The sequence below is a fragment of the Labrus mixtus genome, chromosome 9 (assembly GCF_963584025.1).
Source record: "Labrus mixtus chromosome 9, fLabMix1.1, whole genome shotgun sequence".
In the NCBI taxonomy this organism is placed as follows: Eukaryota; Metazoa; Chordata; class Actinopteri; order Labriformes; family Labridae; genus Labrus; species Labrus mixtus.
In genome coordinates this window covers 30,535,602-30,553,101 of record NC_083620.1, presented here as the reverse complement: position 1 = coordinate 30,553,101, position 17,500 = coordinate 30,535,602, and the positions used below count along the sequence as shown (strand labels likewise).

General features: G+C 43.8%; 2 protein-coding genes across 3 annotated transcripts in view; both read right to left on the bottom strand.

Annotated features, from left to right (window-relative positions):
• LOC132980966 (protein Atg16l2) overlaps positions 1-5,138 on the bottom strand; it is a 28,975-nt gene extending 23,837 nt beyond the window's left edge. For both annotated transcript variants that reach the window (XM_061047365.1, XM_061047366.1), the window contains exon 1: positions 4,650-5,138. In XM_061047365.1, coding sequence (XP_060903348.1) covers positions 4,650-4,842 — 193 coding nt within the window. In that variant the 5' untranslated portion in view covers positions 4,843-5,138. The remainder of the gene's footprint in view (positions 1-4,649) is intronic.
• A 653-nt stretch (positions 5,139-5,791) lies between these two features.
• The window catches only part of wdr62 (WD repeat domain 62), a 26,001-nt gene continuing 14,292 nt past the window's right edge, over positions 5,792-17,500 (bottom strand). The window contains exons 18-34 of the mRNA XM_061047367.1: positions 17,424-17,487; positions 15,919-16,032; positions 15,726-15,826; positions 14,168-14,220; positions 13,801-14,053; positions 13,188-13,242; positions 12,944-13,101; positions 12,555-12,668; positions 12,349-12,460; positions 12,171-12,249; positions 11,672-11,741; positions 9,552-9,650; positions 8,709-9,000; positions 8,296-8,564; positions 6,901-6,975; positions 6,675-6,772; positions 5,792-6,192 (exon numbers count right to left, since the gene is read on the bottom strand). Of these exons, the coding sequence (XP_060903350.1) occupies positions 5,974-6,192; positions 6,675-6,772; positions 6,901-6,975; positions 8,296-8,564; positions 8,709-9,000; positions 9,552-9,650; positions 11,672-11,741; positions 12,171-12,249; positions 12,349-12,460; positions 12,555-12,668; positions 12,944-13,101; positions 13,188-13,242; positions 13,801-14,053; positions 14,168-14,220; positions 15,726-15,826; positions 15,919-16,032; positions 17,424-17,487 (2,225 nt within the window). The 3' untranslated portion in view covers positions 5,792-5,973. The remainder of the gene's footprint in view (positions 6,193-6,674; positions 6,773-6,900; positions 6,976-8,295; positions 8,565-8,708; positions 9,001-9,551; positions 9,651-11,671; positions 11,742-12,170; positions 12,250-12,348; positions 12,461-12,554; positions 12,669-12,943; positions 13,102-13,187; positions 13,243-13,800; positions 14,054-14,167; positions 14,221-15,725; positions 15,827-15,918; positions 16,033-17,423; positions 17,488-17,500) is intronic.

Sequence of the window (17,500 nt, the reverse complement as noted above, 5' to 3'; positions counted from 1 at the left end):
CCATCATATGAACAATCACAAGAAACATCACAAGAACCATCACAAGAACCATCACAAGAACCATCATATGAACCATCATATGAACCATCACAAGAACCATCACAAGAACCATCACAAGAACCATCATATGAACCATCACAAGAACCATCATAAGAACCATCACAAGAACCATCACAAGAACCATCAAAAGAACCATCATAAGAACCATCACAAGAACCATCACAAGAACCATCATATGAACCATCACAAGAACCATCACAAGAACCATCACAAGAACCATCATATGAACCATCATATGAACCATCACAAGAACCATCACAAGAACCATCACAAGAACCATCATATGAACCATCATATGAACCATCACAAGAACATCACAAGAACCATCATAAGAACCATCACAAGAACCATCATATGAACCATCACAAGAACCATCACAAGAACCATCATATGAACCATCATATGAACCATCACAAGAACATCACAAGAACCATCACAAGAACCATCACAAGAACCATCATAAGAACCATCACAAGAACCATCATATGAACCATCACAAGAACCATCACAAGAACCATCACAAGAACCATCATAAGAACCATCATATGAACCATCACAAGAACCATCACAAGAACCATCATATGAACCATCATATGAACCATCACAAGAACGTCACAAGAACCATCATATGAACCATCACAAGAACCATCATAAGAACCATCACAAGAACCATCATATGAACCATCACAAGAACCATCACAAGAACCATCATATGAACCATCATATGAACCATCACAAGAACATCACAAGAACCATCATATGAACCATCACAAGAACCATCATAAGAACCATCACAAGAACCATCATATGAACCATCACAAGAACCATCACAAGAACCATCACAAGAACCATCATAAGAACCATCATATGAACCATCACAAGAACCATCACAAGAACCATCATATGAACCATCACAAGAACCATCACAAGAACCATCACAAGAACCATCATATGAACCATCATATGAACCATCACAAGAACCATCACAAGAACCATCACAAGAACCATCACAAGAACCATCACAAGAACCATCATATGAACCATCACAAGAACATCACAAGAACCATCATATGAACCATCACAAGAACCATCATAAGAACCATCACAAGAACCATCACAAGAACCATCATAAGAACCATCATATGAACCATCACAAGAACCATCACAAGAACCATCACAAGAACCATCACAAGAAACCATCATAAGAACCATCACTAGAACCATCATAAGAACCATCATAAGAACCATCATATGAACCATCACAAGAACCATCATATTAACCATCACAAGAACCATCACAAGAACCATCACAAGAACCATCATATGAACCATCACAAGAACCATCATAAGAACCATCATATGAACATCATAAGAACCATCATATGAACCATCACAAGAACCATCACTAGAACCATCACAAGAACCATCATATGAACCATCATATGAACCATCATATGAACCATCACAAGAACCATCACAAGAACCATCACAAGAACCATCATATGAACCATCATAAGAACCATCACAAGAACCATCATAAGAACCATCATATGAACCATCACAAGAACCATCATATGAACCATCACAAGAACCATCATAAGAACCATTACAAGAACCATCATAAGAACCATCATATGAACCATCATATGAACCATCATAAGAACCATCATATGAACCATCACAAGAACCATCATAAGAACCATCATAAGAACCATCACAAGAACCATCATAAGAACCATCACAAGAACCATCATAAGAACCATCATATGAACCATCATAAGAACCATCACAAGAACCATCACAAGAACCATCATAAGAACCATCACAAGAACCATCACAAGAACCATCATATGAACCATCACAAGAACCATCACAAGAACCATCACAAGAACCATCATATGAACCATCATATGAACCATCACAAGAACCATCACAAGAACCATCACAAGAACCATCATATGAACCATCACAAGAACATCACAAGAACCATCATATGAACCATCACAAGAACCATCACATGAACCATCACAAGAACCATCACAAGAACCATCATAAGAACCATCATATGAACCATCACAAGAACCATCATAAGAACCATCACAAGAACCATCATATGAACCATCACAAGAACCATCATAAGAACCATCACAAGAACCATCATATGAACCATCACAAGAACCATCACAAGAACCATCACAAGAACCATCACAAGAACCATCACATGAACCATCACAAGAACATCACAAGAACCATCATATGAACCATCACAAGAACCATCATAAGAACCATCACAAGAACCATCACAAGAACCATCATAAGAACCATCATATGAACCATCACAAGAACCATCACAAGAACCATCACAAGAACCATCACAAGAAACCATCATATGAACCATCACAAGAACCATCATATGAACCATCACAAGAACCATCATAAGAACCATCACAAGAACCATCATAAGAACCATCATATGAACCATCACAAGAACATCACAAGAACCATCATATGAACCATCACAAGAACCATCACAAGAACCATCACATGAACCATCATAAGAACCATCATAAGAACCATCATAAGAACCATCACAAGAACCATCACTAGAACCATCATAAGAACCATCATAAGAACCATCATATGAACCATCACAAGAACATCACAAGAACCATCATATTAACCATCACAAGAACCATCATAAGAACCATCACAAGAACCATCATAAGAACCATCACAAGAACCATCACAAGAACCATCACTAGAACCATCATATGAACCATCACAAGAACCATCATAAGAACCATCATATGAACATCATAAGAACCATCATATGAACCATCACAAGAACCATCACTAGAACCATCACAAGAACCATCATATGAACCATCATATGAACCATCATAAGAACCATCATATGAACCATCACAAGAACCATCACAAGAACCATCACAAGAACCATCATAAGAACCATCATATGAACCATCATAAGAACCATCATATGAACCATCACAAGAACCATCATAAGAACCATCATATGAACCATCACAAGAACCATCATAAGAACCATCATATGAACCATCACAAGAACCATCATAAGAACCATTACAAGAACCATCATAAGAACCATCATAAGAACCATCATATGAACCATCATAAGAACCACCATATGAACCATCACATGAACCATCACAAGAACCATCACAAGAACCATCATAAGAACCATCATATGAACCATCATATGAACCATCACATGAACCATCACAAGAACCATCATAAGAACCATCATATGAACCATCATAAGAACCATCATATGAACCATCACAAGAACCATCATAAGAACCATCATAAGAACCATCACAAGAACCATCATAAGAACCATCACAAGAACCATCATAAGAACCATCATAAGAACCATCACAAGAACCATCATAAGAACCATCACAAGAACCATCATAAGAACCATAATATGAACCATCACAAGAACCATCATAAGAACCCAACAACACGAGCTGAGACCAAGAGGAGTAAATATTTAAAAAGATGTAAGAAACTAAAAGAGCTCAAAGTAAATCAAAAGATAACAGCAATAAGAAGGTAAGAGCAGAAAAAGAAATAAAAACAAGTGAATAATGATAAAAAAAATAAACTATAATATTAATAAAAAGAAAAAGTAAATATGATAAAAAATGACCAAGTTAAAACATAAGAGGAGTTAAGATAAGAGCATAAATAAAAGGACAGTAAGAAGTAAAAGAAGATCAAAATAGTAAAACCAGAAAGAAAAGACATGAAGAAGACGACATCACATCAAAGACAGTTTGTAAAAGTATGTTTTAAGATTTCAAAGAACTGAGTGAATCTGTGAGTCTTATCTCCTCAGGGAGGTCGTTCCAAAGTCCAGGGGCCCTGACTGAAAAGGCCCGGTCACCTTTAGTTTTAAGTCTTGACTTTGGAACGACCAGGAGGTCGACTTTCTGTCAAAGCAAAGTGAACCCAGAGATTATGGAAAGATTACGATTTGAATATTTGAGTCATCGTCCGGCCACAGCAGAGACGACATGTTGTTCATGTGTGTGAGATCAGCGTGCTCACGTCGGTGAGTCAGAGCAACATGCCTTCAGTTTCCAGACAACTTTCAGGAACCTTGAAGGAGCTGACACAGGAGAGTTTGAAACCACTAAATAAAGTTTAAAGTTTTTTAAATGAATTTGGTTCTCTGTAGGCGACAGGTGACCTGACACAGCTGGATATACCTGACTAACCTGCTCCACTCACATGTCTGTCATTTAGCAGAACCGAACTCACAACCTGATTCAATCTGTTTCATATGTGTGTGTGTGTGTTAAGCAGGAAGTGTTTCTCTGAGCTGTGATTTATGATCTGATATCTCAAACTCTCCCTCTCCGCTTCGTGGTTATAAAACTGTTTTATATTTTTAAAGGTGGTTTGGAGACATTCTCCAGGTTTTCCAGGTCCTCCAGGTGCAGAGCACTGCTTTAGAATAACCCGGATGTAAACACAAACAGCTGGACTGTATTAAAACAGATTAAAGTGATTTGAACAGATTAAACGGTACTTGTGGCTCGTACAGAAGCGGATCAGGTCCTGGAACATGGCGTGCTGGTTACGGTCTCGGTGCTGCAGCTGACGGATGATGTCTCTCTTCCAGCTGTCCGCCGACCTGCCCCCTCCTCCTCCCGGTCCCGGAGGCAGGTTGCGGGGCTCCGAGCCTCCGTTGGACTCCGTCATGACGGTGCTGGTGTTGACTGTCACAGCGGCCATGATGCACCGTGCCCGGACTGCTTCATGCTGCTTCCCTGCCGACAGGCGCTCACAGCCCGGCCTGATGCTGCACACAGCTCCGCGCTAACATCCAGCTGTTCCGACCGCCGCCATGTTGGCTCCTCCTGGCTCCTTTACTCCTTTCTTTTCTTTTAAACTTTGTTGACTTAGTTTGATTTCATATTTCTTAACTTTTTTCCTCGTAGACTCGACACTCTGACGGGGGGCGGGACTCCTGCTGACAGCTGCCGGGTCTCTCAGCCAATCACCGCCCACCCTGCGCTCTTCCTGTTTTGACTACAGATGAAAAACAAACACACCCTTTGGGACACGCCCCTTAAAAGCTTCACCTGTTGGACGTCGGGAGCACCTGCAGTCCAGACAAACCAGATGTTTATGACGTCAGAACAGCGTGCCTCAGCCTCCCATTCAACAGGATGAAGCCAAAATATATTTTTCTTAAATAAAAAAAAACAACTGTCCTGTAGTTTTACATTTGTTCTGTTTTTTTTAGGACTACAGATTAAATTTAGCTTTTGTGCTAACTCCAGCATATTTAAATGGATGCTATTTGTTTTTATGTTCAGGGATTAAAGCAGAAAAAAAGATTTGACTGAAAATTCTCAACTTATAAAACAAGTCAAAAAAACTAATTGAATAGGTGTTTTCTATCTGAGGAATAAAACTGACACGTTTTTCTTTTGCGTTATGTTGATATGTTATTAAAGTTTCATTAAGAACTCCTGATGATTAAACCCGTTTGAATCCTGAGATCACGATGACTTCTGATTGGTTTAGTGAACCAGCAGAATGTTTAAATCGAGAAGTGAAACCGTCTGAGGCTTTTTGTTCCCTCAGTTTGTTTTGATGTTCAAACACGTGTTGAAGAAATCTAAACGCTGAGTGATGATGACGTCTTCAAAAAGAAAACATTTGATGAACTGATGAAGAACATGAAACTTTTATTAAAGAACATTAAAAACACTTTCTGTACAAAGACGTGATCTCAAACGTCTGCTCCATAAAAACAAACGTAAGGTGCTAAAACTTAATACTGATGTTTATGAAAGAGCCTGGAGGGAAGTTTGTCCTCTTTCAGCCTCCGTACAGCCCGCAGCGTGGTGGGGGGGTTCACACTCTGTTCAGTTTGTTCTGGGTCATCTGAACCAGCAGCTCAGAGTACTTCTCCAGCAGAGACATCGTCCCGTCGCTCTCCATGAGGCCAGAGGGGGCGCTGCCGCTGCCCCGCCCATCTCCGCCCCGCAGCACCGCCTGCAGCTCAGAGTGAACGACATCAAACGCCTCCCGCAGGACGCACGACATCTGAAGACGCTGCTCCGACCCGCCGAGCTGCACCAAGAAGAAATGTTTCAATATTTCATGAAAAAACACTTCAGTTCCTTCAGATTTTATCTTTCAATGTTAACATCCTGCTGACCTCTTCTACAAGTAAAGATGGAAACAGAAATGTAAACTTTAAAGGTCCAATCAGTGAGCTGTGTAGAGAGTGAGATGATAAAGGTATCTTACTATCTGATCATTAAGGAAACATGTTGAAGTGCTGGCTTCTCTGACAACAATGCAGCAGCCAGTATGTCCTCCTTCTAACTTTAGATTCTGCTCCTGAATGCTCTGGATTTGTTTGGACCAGAGAAGGTAGGCGCTCTTAAGACCCCCCCACCCTAGGGGTCAGAGTTACATACTGCTCCTTTAAAACTTTACAACTAGAGAAAGCATACAACACGTTCAGTTCCTCTTCTATCACAATTTAAATTTGGACGCTCTGAAGCCGTTCACAAAGTCTGACTGAGGAGTCCTGTTTTTGGTCTCACCTGTTGGTACAGGTGTACAGCTCGTTTTGCCGTCTCTCTCATCTCGCTGGCGACGTGCTGACACTGCTGCAGACTGACCGACTCTTCATCACCTGAACCTGAAACAACAAAGACCTGATGAGCCCTCAGTACTTGCCGGGTACGTCCTGAGGGGGGCGCTACAGAGTTTATCTTCTGATGAGCCCGACTGGAAACTGTATAATGTGGTGTGATGGGGCGGGGTTACCTGTTTGGGGAAGGCGGGGTCTGTCAGTCAGAGGAGACGAGGAAGAGGTCGGGAGGTCAGCTCCTGAAGATCTGTCTGATATTTTAAACAAAAAGAAAAAGTGTCTCTGAGTCATGACTGTCTACAATGAGGGAGAAGCCCGAGTCCCGCTGGCTGTGTTGTTGTCAGAGCCGTGTTTACATGGACGGGACGGCCGGCTCCTCCCCTTGTGTATAAAAGCTGTTTTAGTCAAGAACTAGAGAGAAGAAGAAGAACATACTCACTGATTATTTGGATGTTAGTAAGAGTTTTTAGATCACGCTCATTCTGTGTCAGTTTACATGAAATGTGAAGCTATGAGCTAACTAAAGAGCGCTAACATTAGCATGCTAACACAACAATGTGAAGCTATGAGCTAACTAAAGAGCACTAACATTAGCATGCTAACACAACAATGCAGGACACAGGTGATGTGAAGCTACGAGCTAACTAAAGAGCACTAACGTTAGCATGCTAACACAACAATGCAGGACACAGGTGATGTGAAGCTACGAGCTAACTAAAGAGCGCTAACATTAGCATGCTAACACAACAACGTGAAGCTACGAGCTAACTAAAGAGCGCTAACATTAGCATGCTAACACAACAATGTGAAGCTACGAGCTAACTAAAGAGCGCTAACATTAGCGTGCTAACACAACTATGTGAAGCTACGAGCTAACTAAAGAGCACTAACATTAGCATGCTAACACAACTATGTGAAGCTACGAGCTAACTAAAGAGCGCTAACATTAGCATGCTAACACAACTACGTGAAGCTACGAGCTAACTAAAGAGCGCTAACATTAGCATGCTAACACAACAATGCAGGACACAGGTGATCGCAGATCGAGCAAAGGATAAGTTAGTCCAGCGCTTGTGCTAAACTCCTTCATGTGAACGTGAGTGGAGGGGGGTTGGAGGTGTGTCTCTGGAGGAGAGCGGAGGCTTCAGTATGGAGGAGGCGTGGCCTAACAGCAGTTTGTTTTGGTTTCATGCTGGAGCTCAAGGGCAACATCTACTGGATCAAAAAGTTGCACCCTCCTTTAAGTCTAAAATGCTATTTGTCCCAATCTGACATACTTCCTACATACATCCTCAGTTAGAGACAACGAGTGCCCGACTCCGCTGGTCACTCGTTGTCTCTAACTGAGTCAAACCAGCACTCCACAAGCTTTCTTTACTCAACAGTAAAACCACCGTTTACTTTAAATGCACCATGATGACCTCATGACGGGATAGGGGGTAAGAAGTGGTGCTGCCAGACTCGTCAGCGTCACTATGTTTCTCCACAGGTTGCAAGCAACATTGAACGGAGGTGAAGACACCGCGTCAGCATTTTATATATAAGGTATATGAGACGCAGCGCAGAATCACCTGTGTTACCTGGATCAGTCTCAGACGCTCCTAGACCCTCCTCCCGTCTGGAGGCGGGGCAGGCGATGACATCACAAGCTCTGGGTGTGCCTGTTAGGGTAATGGAGGGGGCGGGACTTGGGATGAGGGTTTGGTTTATATTCGTCAGCGTTTCTTCGATGCTGCTAACGCTCCACCTGGCGACCGCGCCCTCTGACATCACACGGGTGGGCGTGCTAAACACCTGCAGGTCTTGTTCAGGTGTGTGATCCTCGGACGACGACGCAACACTCAAAAAAAAAAGAAGACAAAAATATTTAAACATGATATTAATCTGTTTTCAGAATCAAATGAAGAGTTCTTTCTTCAGGCTCCGGTGCGTCTGGGGAGGTTGAACATAAAAAAGGGGGGCAGCTTGAGGTTTCAGGGGATACCTGCAGGTCTGGCCCTGGTTGGGGACAGGGTTGGTGCTCTGGAGGTCCACACCAGCTGACATCAGGTGGGGATGAATCAGCAGGTCTGAAGAGGAGGACAGGTTCTCCTCCTCCTCCTCATGACAGGAGGTGGAGGAGGTGTTAGACGAGGTGTTGGAGGAGGCGATGGTGTCTTGGATCAGTTTGGCTCTGGAGCTTGCTGTGGTTCCGAGGTACCCGAGGCGAGGCGCCCCCTGCTGGACCGCAGACACCACGCTGCTGTTGTGGGTCACCAGAGTCCTGGAGGGGACATCTGATTGGTTGAAGAAGAAGAAAGGTCAGAGAGTAGGATCTGATTTGAGTTCCTCAAGTGAAGCTGGACAGATGAGTGATCCTAAACCAGCCTCTGTGATTAAAAGAGGAGGTGGGGGCGGGGTCTAACTGTTACGCAGAGCTGCCAGTTTAGATCAGTTTGTGTGCAGCTGTGTCCCTTTTCTTAGTACCATCTGTGTCCACCAGGTGGATTTAGTAGTGCTGCTAGCTACCTGTACGCTCGTTGAGCTAAGGTAATGTTGATGGTTGTGAAGTTAAGACCCACAAGCCCCCGAGTCTCTCTGCCCACCTCCTCTGCTCACTTGTCTTTAGTTGAGGAGTCTTTTCAGTGAAACCAGCGCTCCACAAGCTTTATTTAATGAACTTTAAACACACCCTGATGACCTCACGACAGAGGAAAGATGTGAAAAAGTGGTGCTAAAAACCAAAGACTTAGCCACGCCCACACTGGTGAGAAACAGTTTGTGAGTTTAACCAAAGAAGGAAAGCACCAAAAACTTTACACAAACACCCATGTGGCCACACACACACCTCCTAGCTTTTCTCCACATTGGACGACAACAACGGTGTGTCGTCGGCGTATTGGGCGGCAGGAGGCTCTACGACGGAGAAGTGACTGGTTGGATCTTGCTGTGATCACACACACACACACACACACACACACACACACACACACACACACACACACACACACACACACACACACACACACACACACACACACACACACACACACACACACACACACACACACACACACACACACACACACACACACACACACACACACACACACACACACACACACACACACACACTTCTGTCTTTAATCGAAAGTGGAGTCCCTCAGGGAAGCATTCTTGAGCTTCTGACATTTCTGTAAACCTAGTGACGAGTTTACATTTCTGTAACTTCTCATTTCTTCTGCAGAAACAACCGATTCTTTGGCTAGTGTGACATCCTGCCGTCTCAACCTGCATGTGGTTTGTTTTGGTTTAAAGTCTTTCTATGTGATTTTTCACACTTAAATGTAGAAATCAAGTATCTCCTCTGAAAATAACTGTGAGTCATGACTGTCTACAATGGGTGTAACACCCGAGTCCCACTGTCTGTGATGTTTTCAGAGTCCTATCTTCAGTTTGTTTACATCGCCTGGACGGCCGGCTGACTCCTCCCCTCGTGTATAAAAGTTGTTTAATTGAGGGACTAGAGAATAGAAGAATAACATACTGTACTCACTGCTTAACTGTGTTTCTAGATCACGCTCATTTCAGGTAAATTTACATGCAGTGTGAAGATACGAGCATAATAAAGATCGCTAGCATTAGCATGCTAACACAACAATGCAGCGCGAGTTGTTTTGGTTTCATGCTGGTGCTCAAGGGCGACATCTGCTGGATCAAAAAATAACATAAAAAGACTTTAACTTTCTGGCTCAGTAGCCAATAGGCAGAGTCGAGAAGGATGTTAACTGTGTACACCTGAGATAAGCTGAGGCCCAGTTTATTTAAGTGGCTTCCACTCCAACTTCTCTCTCTCTCTCTACCAGCTGGTTTGGATTTGTCTGCACTTCACACCACTAACACTCTTCCATACATCACATTCATGATGTCAGATTTACATAATTATGATTGTTTAAACTTTAGTTTGGAAAAAACATTATCTTCCTTTAAACCTAGTTTCATCTGGGATACCTCTTCTGTGTCACTTACTTTAAGGCAGTCCGTGACAAACGTTGCCGGGTAATAAGGTGCTTTTCCTTTAAGTTCGGTTGACATGACCGCAACCTTCCCGGTGTTACGCTCTACGTGAGTGACACACCCCCTAATCACAAGATGATGACTTCATTGATATTTACGGCCTTGGTCTTGTCTCAGGCTCAGAGCTCTCTGTTTTTTTTCTTAAAGGTCTAATGTGTGTTTGTGTCAGTTTACTTAAAAAACAGAGAAAGTTTGTGTGTTCCCGCCTGATGCCTGCAGACGTGCAGGTTTTAAACAGCAGCAGGTAAAACATGATCTTATCTAAACTTTGGTTCAGTGTTTTACTGCTGATGTGAAGCATCAAGTCAAACCAGTCAGGCTCCTCTGACTGGTTTTAAAAACTCTCCTGACACAGAACTGAAGCATTCTGACAGTGAAAGATGTATTTATATCTCTACAGATGAACTTAACCTGCTGTTTGAGGAGCGAGCTGTGACTGAGAGGTTAGAAACAGAACTCGAAGTGATGAGACGACTAATCGATGAAAGGATTAATCAGAGAAGCAGCATCTTTTACAAGACCATGCTGACCATTCTGTGTCTTCTATGTAATGAATAAAACATTGCACCAGAATAAGCGGGCAGCATGGCTGACTTTGATCCTTCCTGCATCTGATCCCATCTCCCCTATCCCATTTTTCTTAACAAACAGAAAGGTTTTTAACCCCCTCTTTTGTAAAGCGTCTCAAGGTAACACTTGTGATAAATTAGTGCTACACAAATAATGACTTCCCTTCAAAATCAGTTTTGTTTTCCTCTACTCTGACTCGAGGCCTGAGCCTGTAAAGCACTGAAAGGTAGAAGTCAAGTCGGAGCGAGAGGTGTACGTCTTCATCACCAAACAACAAACAGAGTTCACAGATTTAAATGTCTTCTGAACGAGATGACTCACCTGTACTGTCGTTGTTTTCTTTCTGAATAGGATCAGTTGAAGTGACCTCGCTGCTCGACTCAGAGTTTACCTGGAAAACAAACATTTATTCAACTTTACTCACCAAATCTCACCTTGAAGATGATGTCAGGTAAATCATGACGTGTTCAGGATTAGGTTGTGTGCAGTGTCGAATGTAAGGTATTTAAAGCGATTCTCAGGAAGGTTTCAGGTGTTCAGGTGTGTTTGATATCTTCAGGTGTGTTTGATATCTTCATGTGTGTTTGATATCTTCAGGTGTGTTTGATATCTTCAGGTGTGTTTGATACCTTCAGGTGTGTTTGATATCTTCAGGTGTGTTTGATATCTTCATGTGTGTTTGATATCTTCAGGTGTGTTTGATATCTTCAGGTGTGTTTGATATCTTCAGGTGTGTTTAATATCTTCAGGTGTGTTTGATATCTTCAGGTGTGTTTGATATCTTCAGGTGTGTTTAATATCTTCAGGTGTGTTTCTGTACCGATGTGTTGCTGATGTTGCTTTCCTCTGAGATCCTGCTTGGGATGGAGACCGAGGGAGGAGCCTGGCTCGGCCACGTCCTAAACAGCAGGGAAGTACTGTTATTGCCATGACAACCACCAGTTAAAACAAACCCTCTGAACTCAAGGAGTGTCCCTGAGGATTGTGGGTAGACTGACCTGATCCTGTCCTGGAATCGGGACAGGAAACGGGTGGAGATGCTGAGTCGGGGGTTCAGGAAGTGTTTTTCCTCGGGAGGCTGCACGGTCCTCAGGTCAGTGTCAAACTTCTCTGAAAGGTGAAAGGTCACACACACACCTCAGCGGTCATGATGGAGGACAGCAGAGTGAACATTCAGATGATGAAGAAGAAGAGTGTGTGTTACCGTCGTTCAGACTGGAGGCCAGAGTATCAAAGTGGTTCTTCAGACAGTTCCTGTCCTCGTCCTCCTCCAGGACCAGACTGCCCACAGAGCTGCCCTGACTCAGAGAGTCTGTGTCTGAGGCAGAGAGACCCCCGTCACTGATACACAACTACATCAAACTAATAATAATGATGATGTCAGAGAGCAATCTGAGGGGATTTCTGTTGAACTTTCAGAGAGTTCAAGAGCTGTCTCACTGGGAGTTTTATTTCAAAGAGCACTTCCTGAACAGCTGAGTGTCCTCATCGGTTTGACTAATGGTTACCATGACAACCATAAGGAGCTTTAACAACCAAGAAAACAACCTTTGAAGGTCGACAGCGATCACAGGTGTTAGGAATGTGTCTGACCTGCGTCGTGCTGCTGCTCCAAACTTCCTGCTGAACCTTCAGATAGGGCCGAGTCCGGACTCAGCTGGCTGCTCCACACAGGCTCCACCCCCGTACCTGTGACCTCCAGCTTGGTCAGAGACCGCCGAGAGTCTGTTACACCTCCAACATCAAAATCCCTGAAAACACGCACACACCATCAGTATCAAATGAGACTGAAAGGTTCAGGTTTGTTGATTCGATCATCTGGTAACATGAAGCTCACCTGTCCACAGTGTTGTTGGTGTTTGGGTGGAGGATGAAGGTGCCCCCCTCCTCACCTGGATCCTGCTGCACCTGGACTCCACGCAGAGTGAAAAACTCACGTCATGCATTAACCAATTATTTTAATTAAGCATATAAATCAGAAGCTGCAGCACGATGAGACAGAGCGAGCACAAGAAGAAAAAATTATTCAGTAAATTAATGATTCACTTTGATTAAAGGAGCAGTATGTAACTCTGACCCCCTAGTGTTTAAAACGGGTATTGCAGTCTAAATTCTAAACATTGTGGAGAGCTGTCTTAAAACTGGGGGCGTGTCTTAAAAGCGTCTACCTTCTCTGGTCCAAACAAATCCAGAGCATTCAGGAGCAGAATCTAAAGTTAGAAGGAGGACATACTGGCTGCTGCATTGTTGTCAGAGAAGCCAGCACTTCAACATGTTTCCTTAATGATCAGATAGTAAGATACCTTTATCATCTCACTCTCTACACAGCTCACTGATTGGACCTTTAATGATCAAAAACTTATTAGATTAAATGTTCTTATTACTCGATTCAGCCAAAGAATAAAAAGTATTTTTGTGTAATCAGTTTGGAGTCCAGAAAGAAACTGAACCAGTTTGTTTGCTGACCTCCTCCTCCTCCTCTTCCTCCTCCTCTTCCTCCTCGTCTCCCAGAAGACTCTCCAGACTCTGAGGGTGGAAGTCCTCCTCCTCCTCTTCCTCCTCCTCTCCCTCCTGACTCTTGGTGGGGCTCGGGGAGAAGGTGGAGCAGATGACCACAGGGTCCTGCTGCTCCGCCCAACGACTCCGTACCTGCTGAGGCTCTGCATCTGATTGGACTGCACAGGAGGCTCCGCCCTGCCCCTGCTGAACACATACAAGTAATCAGCCGTGACATCATGACCTCCTCTCCATCATAAACTTTAATGAAGTTAAATGTACAAACAGATTGATCATCTGTGATGTCATCAGTGAACTGACCAGTTTCCTGAACCACATGGGCAGCTTCCCGTTGGTCTGAAGCAGCTGAGGATCTGAAACACAAAACATTCAGACTTAGACTGTGGTCAGCTGTTTGATTTAAGTGGTACCAGGTACAGTCTGTGTTTGAGGGTCTCTCAGAGGGGAAACAGGTTTTAAGTCTCTTCCTGTGTGAGGTTTCCATCGTGTTAAGTGTGTGTGCAGCTGTGTAGCTCTTTAAGTACCATCTCTGTCCACCAGGTGGAGTTTGTAATCCTGTTTGCTTCCTGTACGCCAGCTGGCCTCAGGGGCGTGTCCAAAGGTGGTGGCTTTGACCTCCCTAGAGATCTGATTGGTGCCACCTCAAAAATCCTTAATTGTGATTGGCTACCTGCCATGTCAGAGGCGGGACTATTAGGTCATTTTTTCGCAAAGGCCTTGCGTATACTGATTAACATATCTATGTAGAATATACATTTTTTTGCACTTTAAATTGTAAATAAGGACTTTGCCAACTTGTTAACCCTCAGGCATCAGTTTCATTTACTACCCTCTGAAGTCACTAAGGAAAAGAAATGTCCACTTACAAAAAACTGCAGTAAAAGTAGAACAGATTGATATTTTTTTCTACATACATCTCTTAAACAACTCCAACCCTGCTCAAAACTATCAAATATTGAGTAATTATCAGGAATTTAACCTTTAAATGCCAGTTCTGAAGTTGTTTAAGAGATTTATGCAGAAAAAAGTAGAAAAAAATATAAATCTGTTCTATTTTTATAGCAGTTTTTTGTAAGTGGACATTTTTTGTCCTTAGTGACTTCAGAGGGTCGTAAACATGTTTCAGTGTTCTATTGATTTATTAAAAAAAAAAAAAAAGCATTCCAAAATTTGTCAAGAGAGACTTTCTTATAAAAATGTGTGCCATACGCACAAACACAGACAAAATGATGTCCAGATGAAGAGGAGACATTTGACCAAATGGACAAAAATGTCCATAATGATGCACGAGGGTTAATCATTAAAGGGTAACTAAACCCCATATTTTCAGTTGTACTGCTCTACCCTGGAATTTAAAAAAATGCATTTAGAATGTCAATGTATCAACTTCGAGAGGGAGGGGGCGGGGAGGGGGTAAGACACGCCCACTCACTGCTTCGCGCCGTTATCAGCCGCAACATGATACAATGTTTGCCCCACACACACACAGTGGCTCAGGATCAGGGCTCAGTGTGTATGTGTGTGGGTGGGGGCAGCGAGTGAGGAGAGAGAGAGTGTGTGTTCGGCAGGTGTGTGCGAGAGGCACGTTATGATGCCGGGGACCGGAGCAGAATAAGCAGGAGAATGTATCAACTTGGAGACGGAGGGGGGCACGGGGGGTAAACTCCCCCACTTACTCCTTTAGCGCCGTTATCAGCCGCAACATGATACAATGTTTGCCCAGGCAGGCGGATGAGCTCATTTTAAGAAACAACATCAGGGTCGATGTGACGTCTACTGTAGAAATGTTTCACTCTGCCGTCAGCCGGCCACTTTGATTCAGAACTTAAAGAAAAGAGTTAAAACTCCTCCTCCTCACCCTGAGCAGAGTCCGGTCTAGCTGGAGTACCGCTGTCAGCCTCCTCCTCTTCGTCCAGCTGAGACAGCTGAGACGAGGGCACGCTGGTGAAGGTCTCTCTCCTGCAACGAGAGGAGGAACACACCTGAATCCTGACCCCGCCCCTACACACCTCTCAGGTACACAGGAGCAGACCCCCTCCATCCTGACTCACCTGATGTTCTGCTGTCTGATGCTGCAGCTTTCAGGTGCAGCGCTCACTTTGAAGCCCCGCCTCTTTCTCATGGTGCTGGTCATCTGAGAGTCCAACCTCCACACAAACACACAACTACACACACAAAAACACACAAGACCAGAATGATGAGGTGTGTTTACCTGTCTCACAGTGATGACGTGTGTTTACCTGTCTCTCAGACACTCGCTCACGTCGCTCATTTTGTTGCTGACACTCGCTCATGTCGTGTCGCTGATTTTGTGGCTGACACTCACTCGTGATGAGGTGTGTTTACCTGTCTCACAGTGATGAGGTGTGTTTACCTGTCTCACAGTGATGAGGTGTGTTTACCTGTCTCTCAGTGATGAGGTGTGTCTACCTGTCTCTCAGTGATGAGGTGTGTTTACCTGTCTCACAGTGATGAGGTGTGTTTACCTGTCTCTCAGTGATGAGGTGTGTTTACCTGTCTCACAGTGATGAGGTGTGTTTACCTGTCTCACAGTGATGAGGTGTGTTTACCTGTCTCACAGTGATGAGGTGTGTTTACCTGTCTCACAGTGATGAGGTGTGTTTACCTGTCTCTCAGTGATGAGGTGTGTTTACCTGTCTCACAGTGATGAGGTGTGTTTACCTGTCTCACAGTGATGAGGTGTGTTTACCTGTCTCACAGTGATGAGGTGTGTCTACCTGTCTCACAGTGATGAGGTGTGTTTACCTGTCTCACAGTGATGAGGTGTGTTTACCTGTCTCTCAGACACTCGCTCACGTCGCTAATTTTGTTGCTGACACTCGCTCGTGATGAGGTGTGTTTACCTGTCTCACAGTGATGAGGTGTGTCTACCTGTCTCACAGTGATGAGGTGTGTCTACCTGTCTCACAGTGATGAGGTGTGTTTACCTGTCTCACAGTGATGAGGTGTGTTTACCTGTCTCACAGTGATGAGGTGTGTTTACCTGTCTCACAGTGATGAGGTGTGTTTACCTGTCTCACAGTGATGAGGTGTGTTTACCTGTCTCACAGTGATGAGGTGTGTTTACCTGTCTCCTGACACAGTGATGAGGTGTGTCTACCTGTCTCACAGTGATGAGGTGTGTTTACCTGTCTCACAGTGATGAGGTGTGTTTACCTGTCTCCTGACACAGTGATGAGGTGTGTTTACCTGTCTCACAGTGATGAGGTGTGTTTACCTGTCTCCTGACACAGTGATGAGGTGTGTTTACCTGTCTCACAGTGATGAGGTGTGTTTACCTGTCTCACAGTGATGAGGTGTGTTTACCTGTTTCACAGTGATGAGGTGTGTTTACCTGTCTCACAGTGATGAGGTGTGTTTACCTGTCTCACAGTGATGAGGTGTGTTTACCTGTCTCACAGTGATGAGGTGTGTTTACCTGTCTCACAGTGATGAGGTGTGTTTACCTGTCTCCTGACACAGTGATGAGGTGTGTTTACCTGTCTCACAGTGATGAGGTGTGTTTACCTGTCTCACAGTGATGAGGTGTGTTTACCTGTCTCCTGACACAGTGATGAGGTGTCTGCAGTCCTGACTGAACCTCATACAGGTGACGATCTCTGAGGACACAAA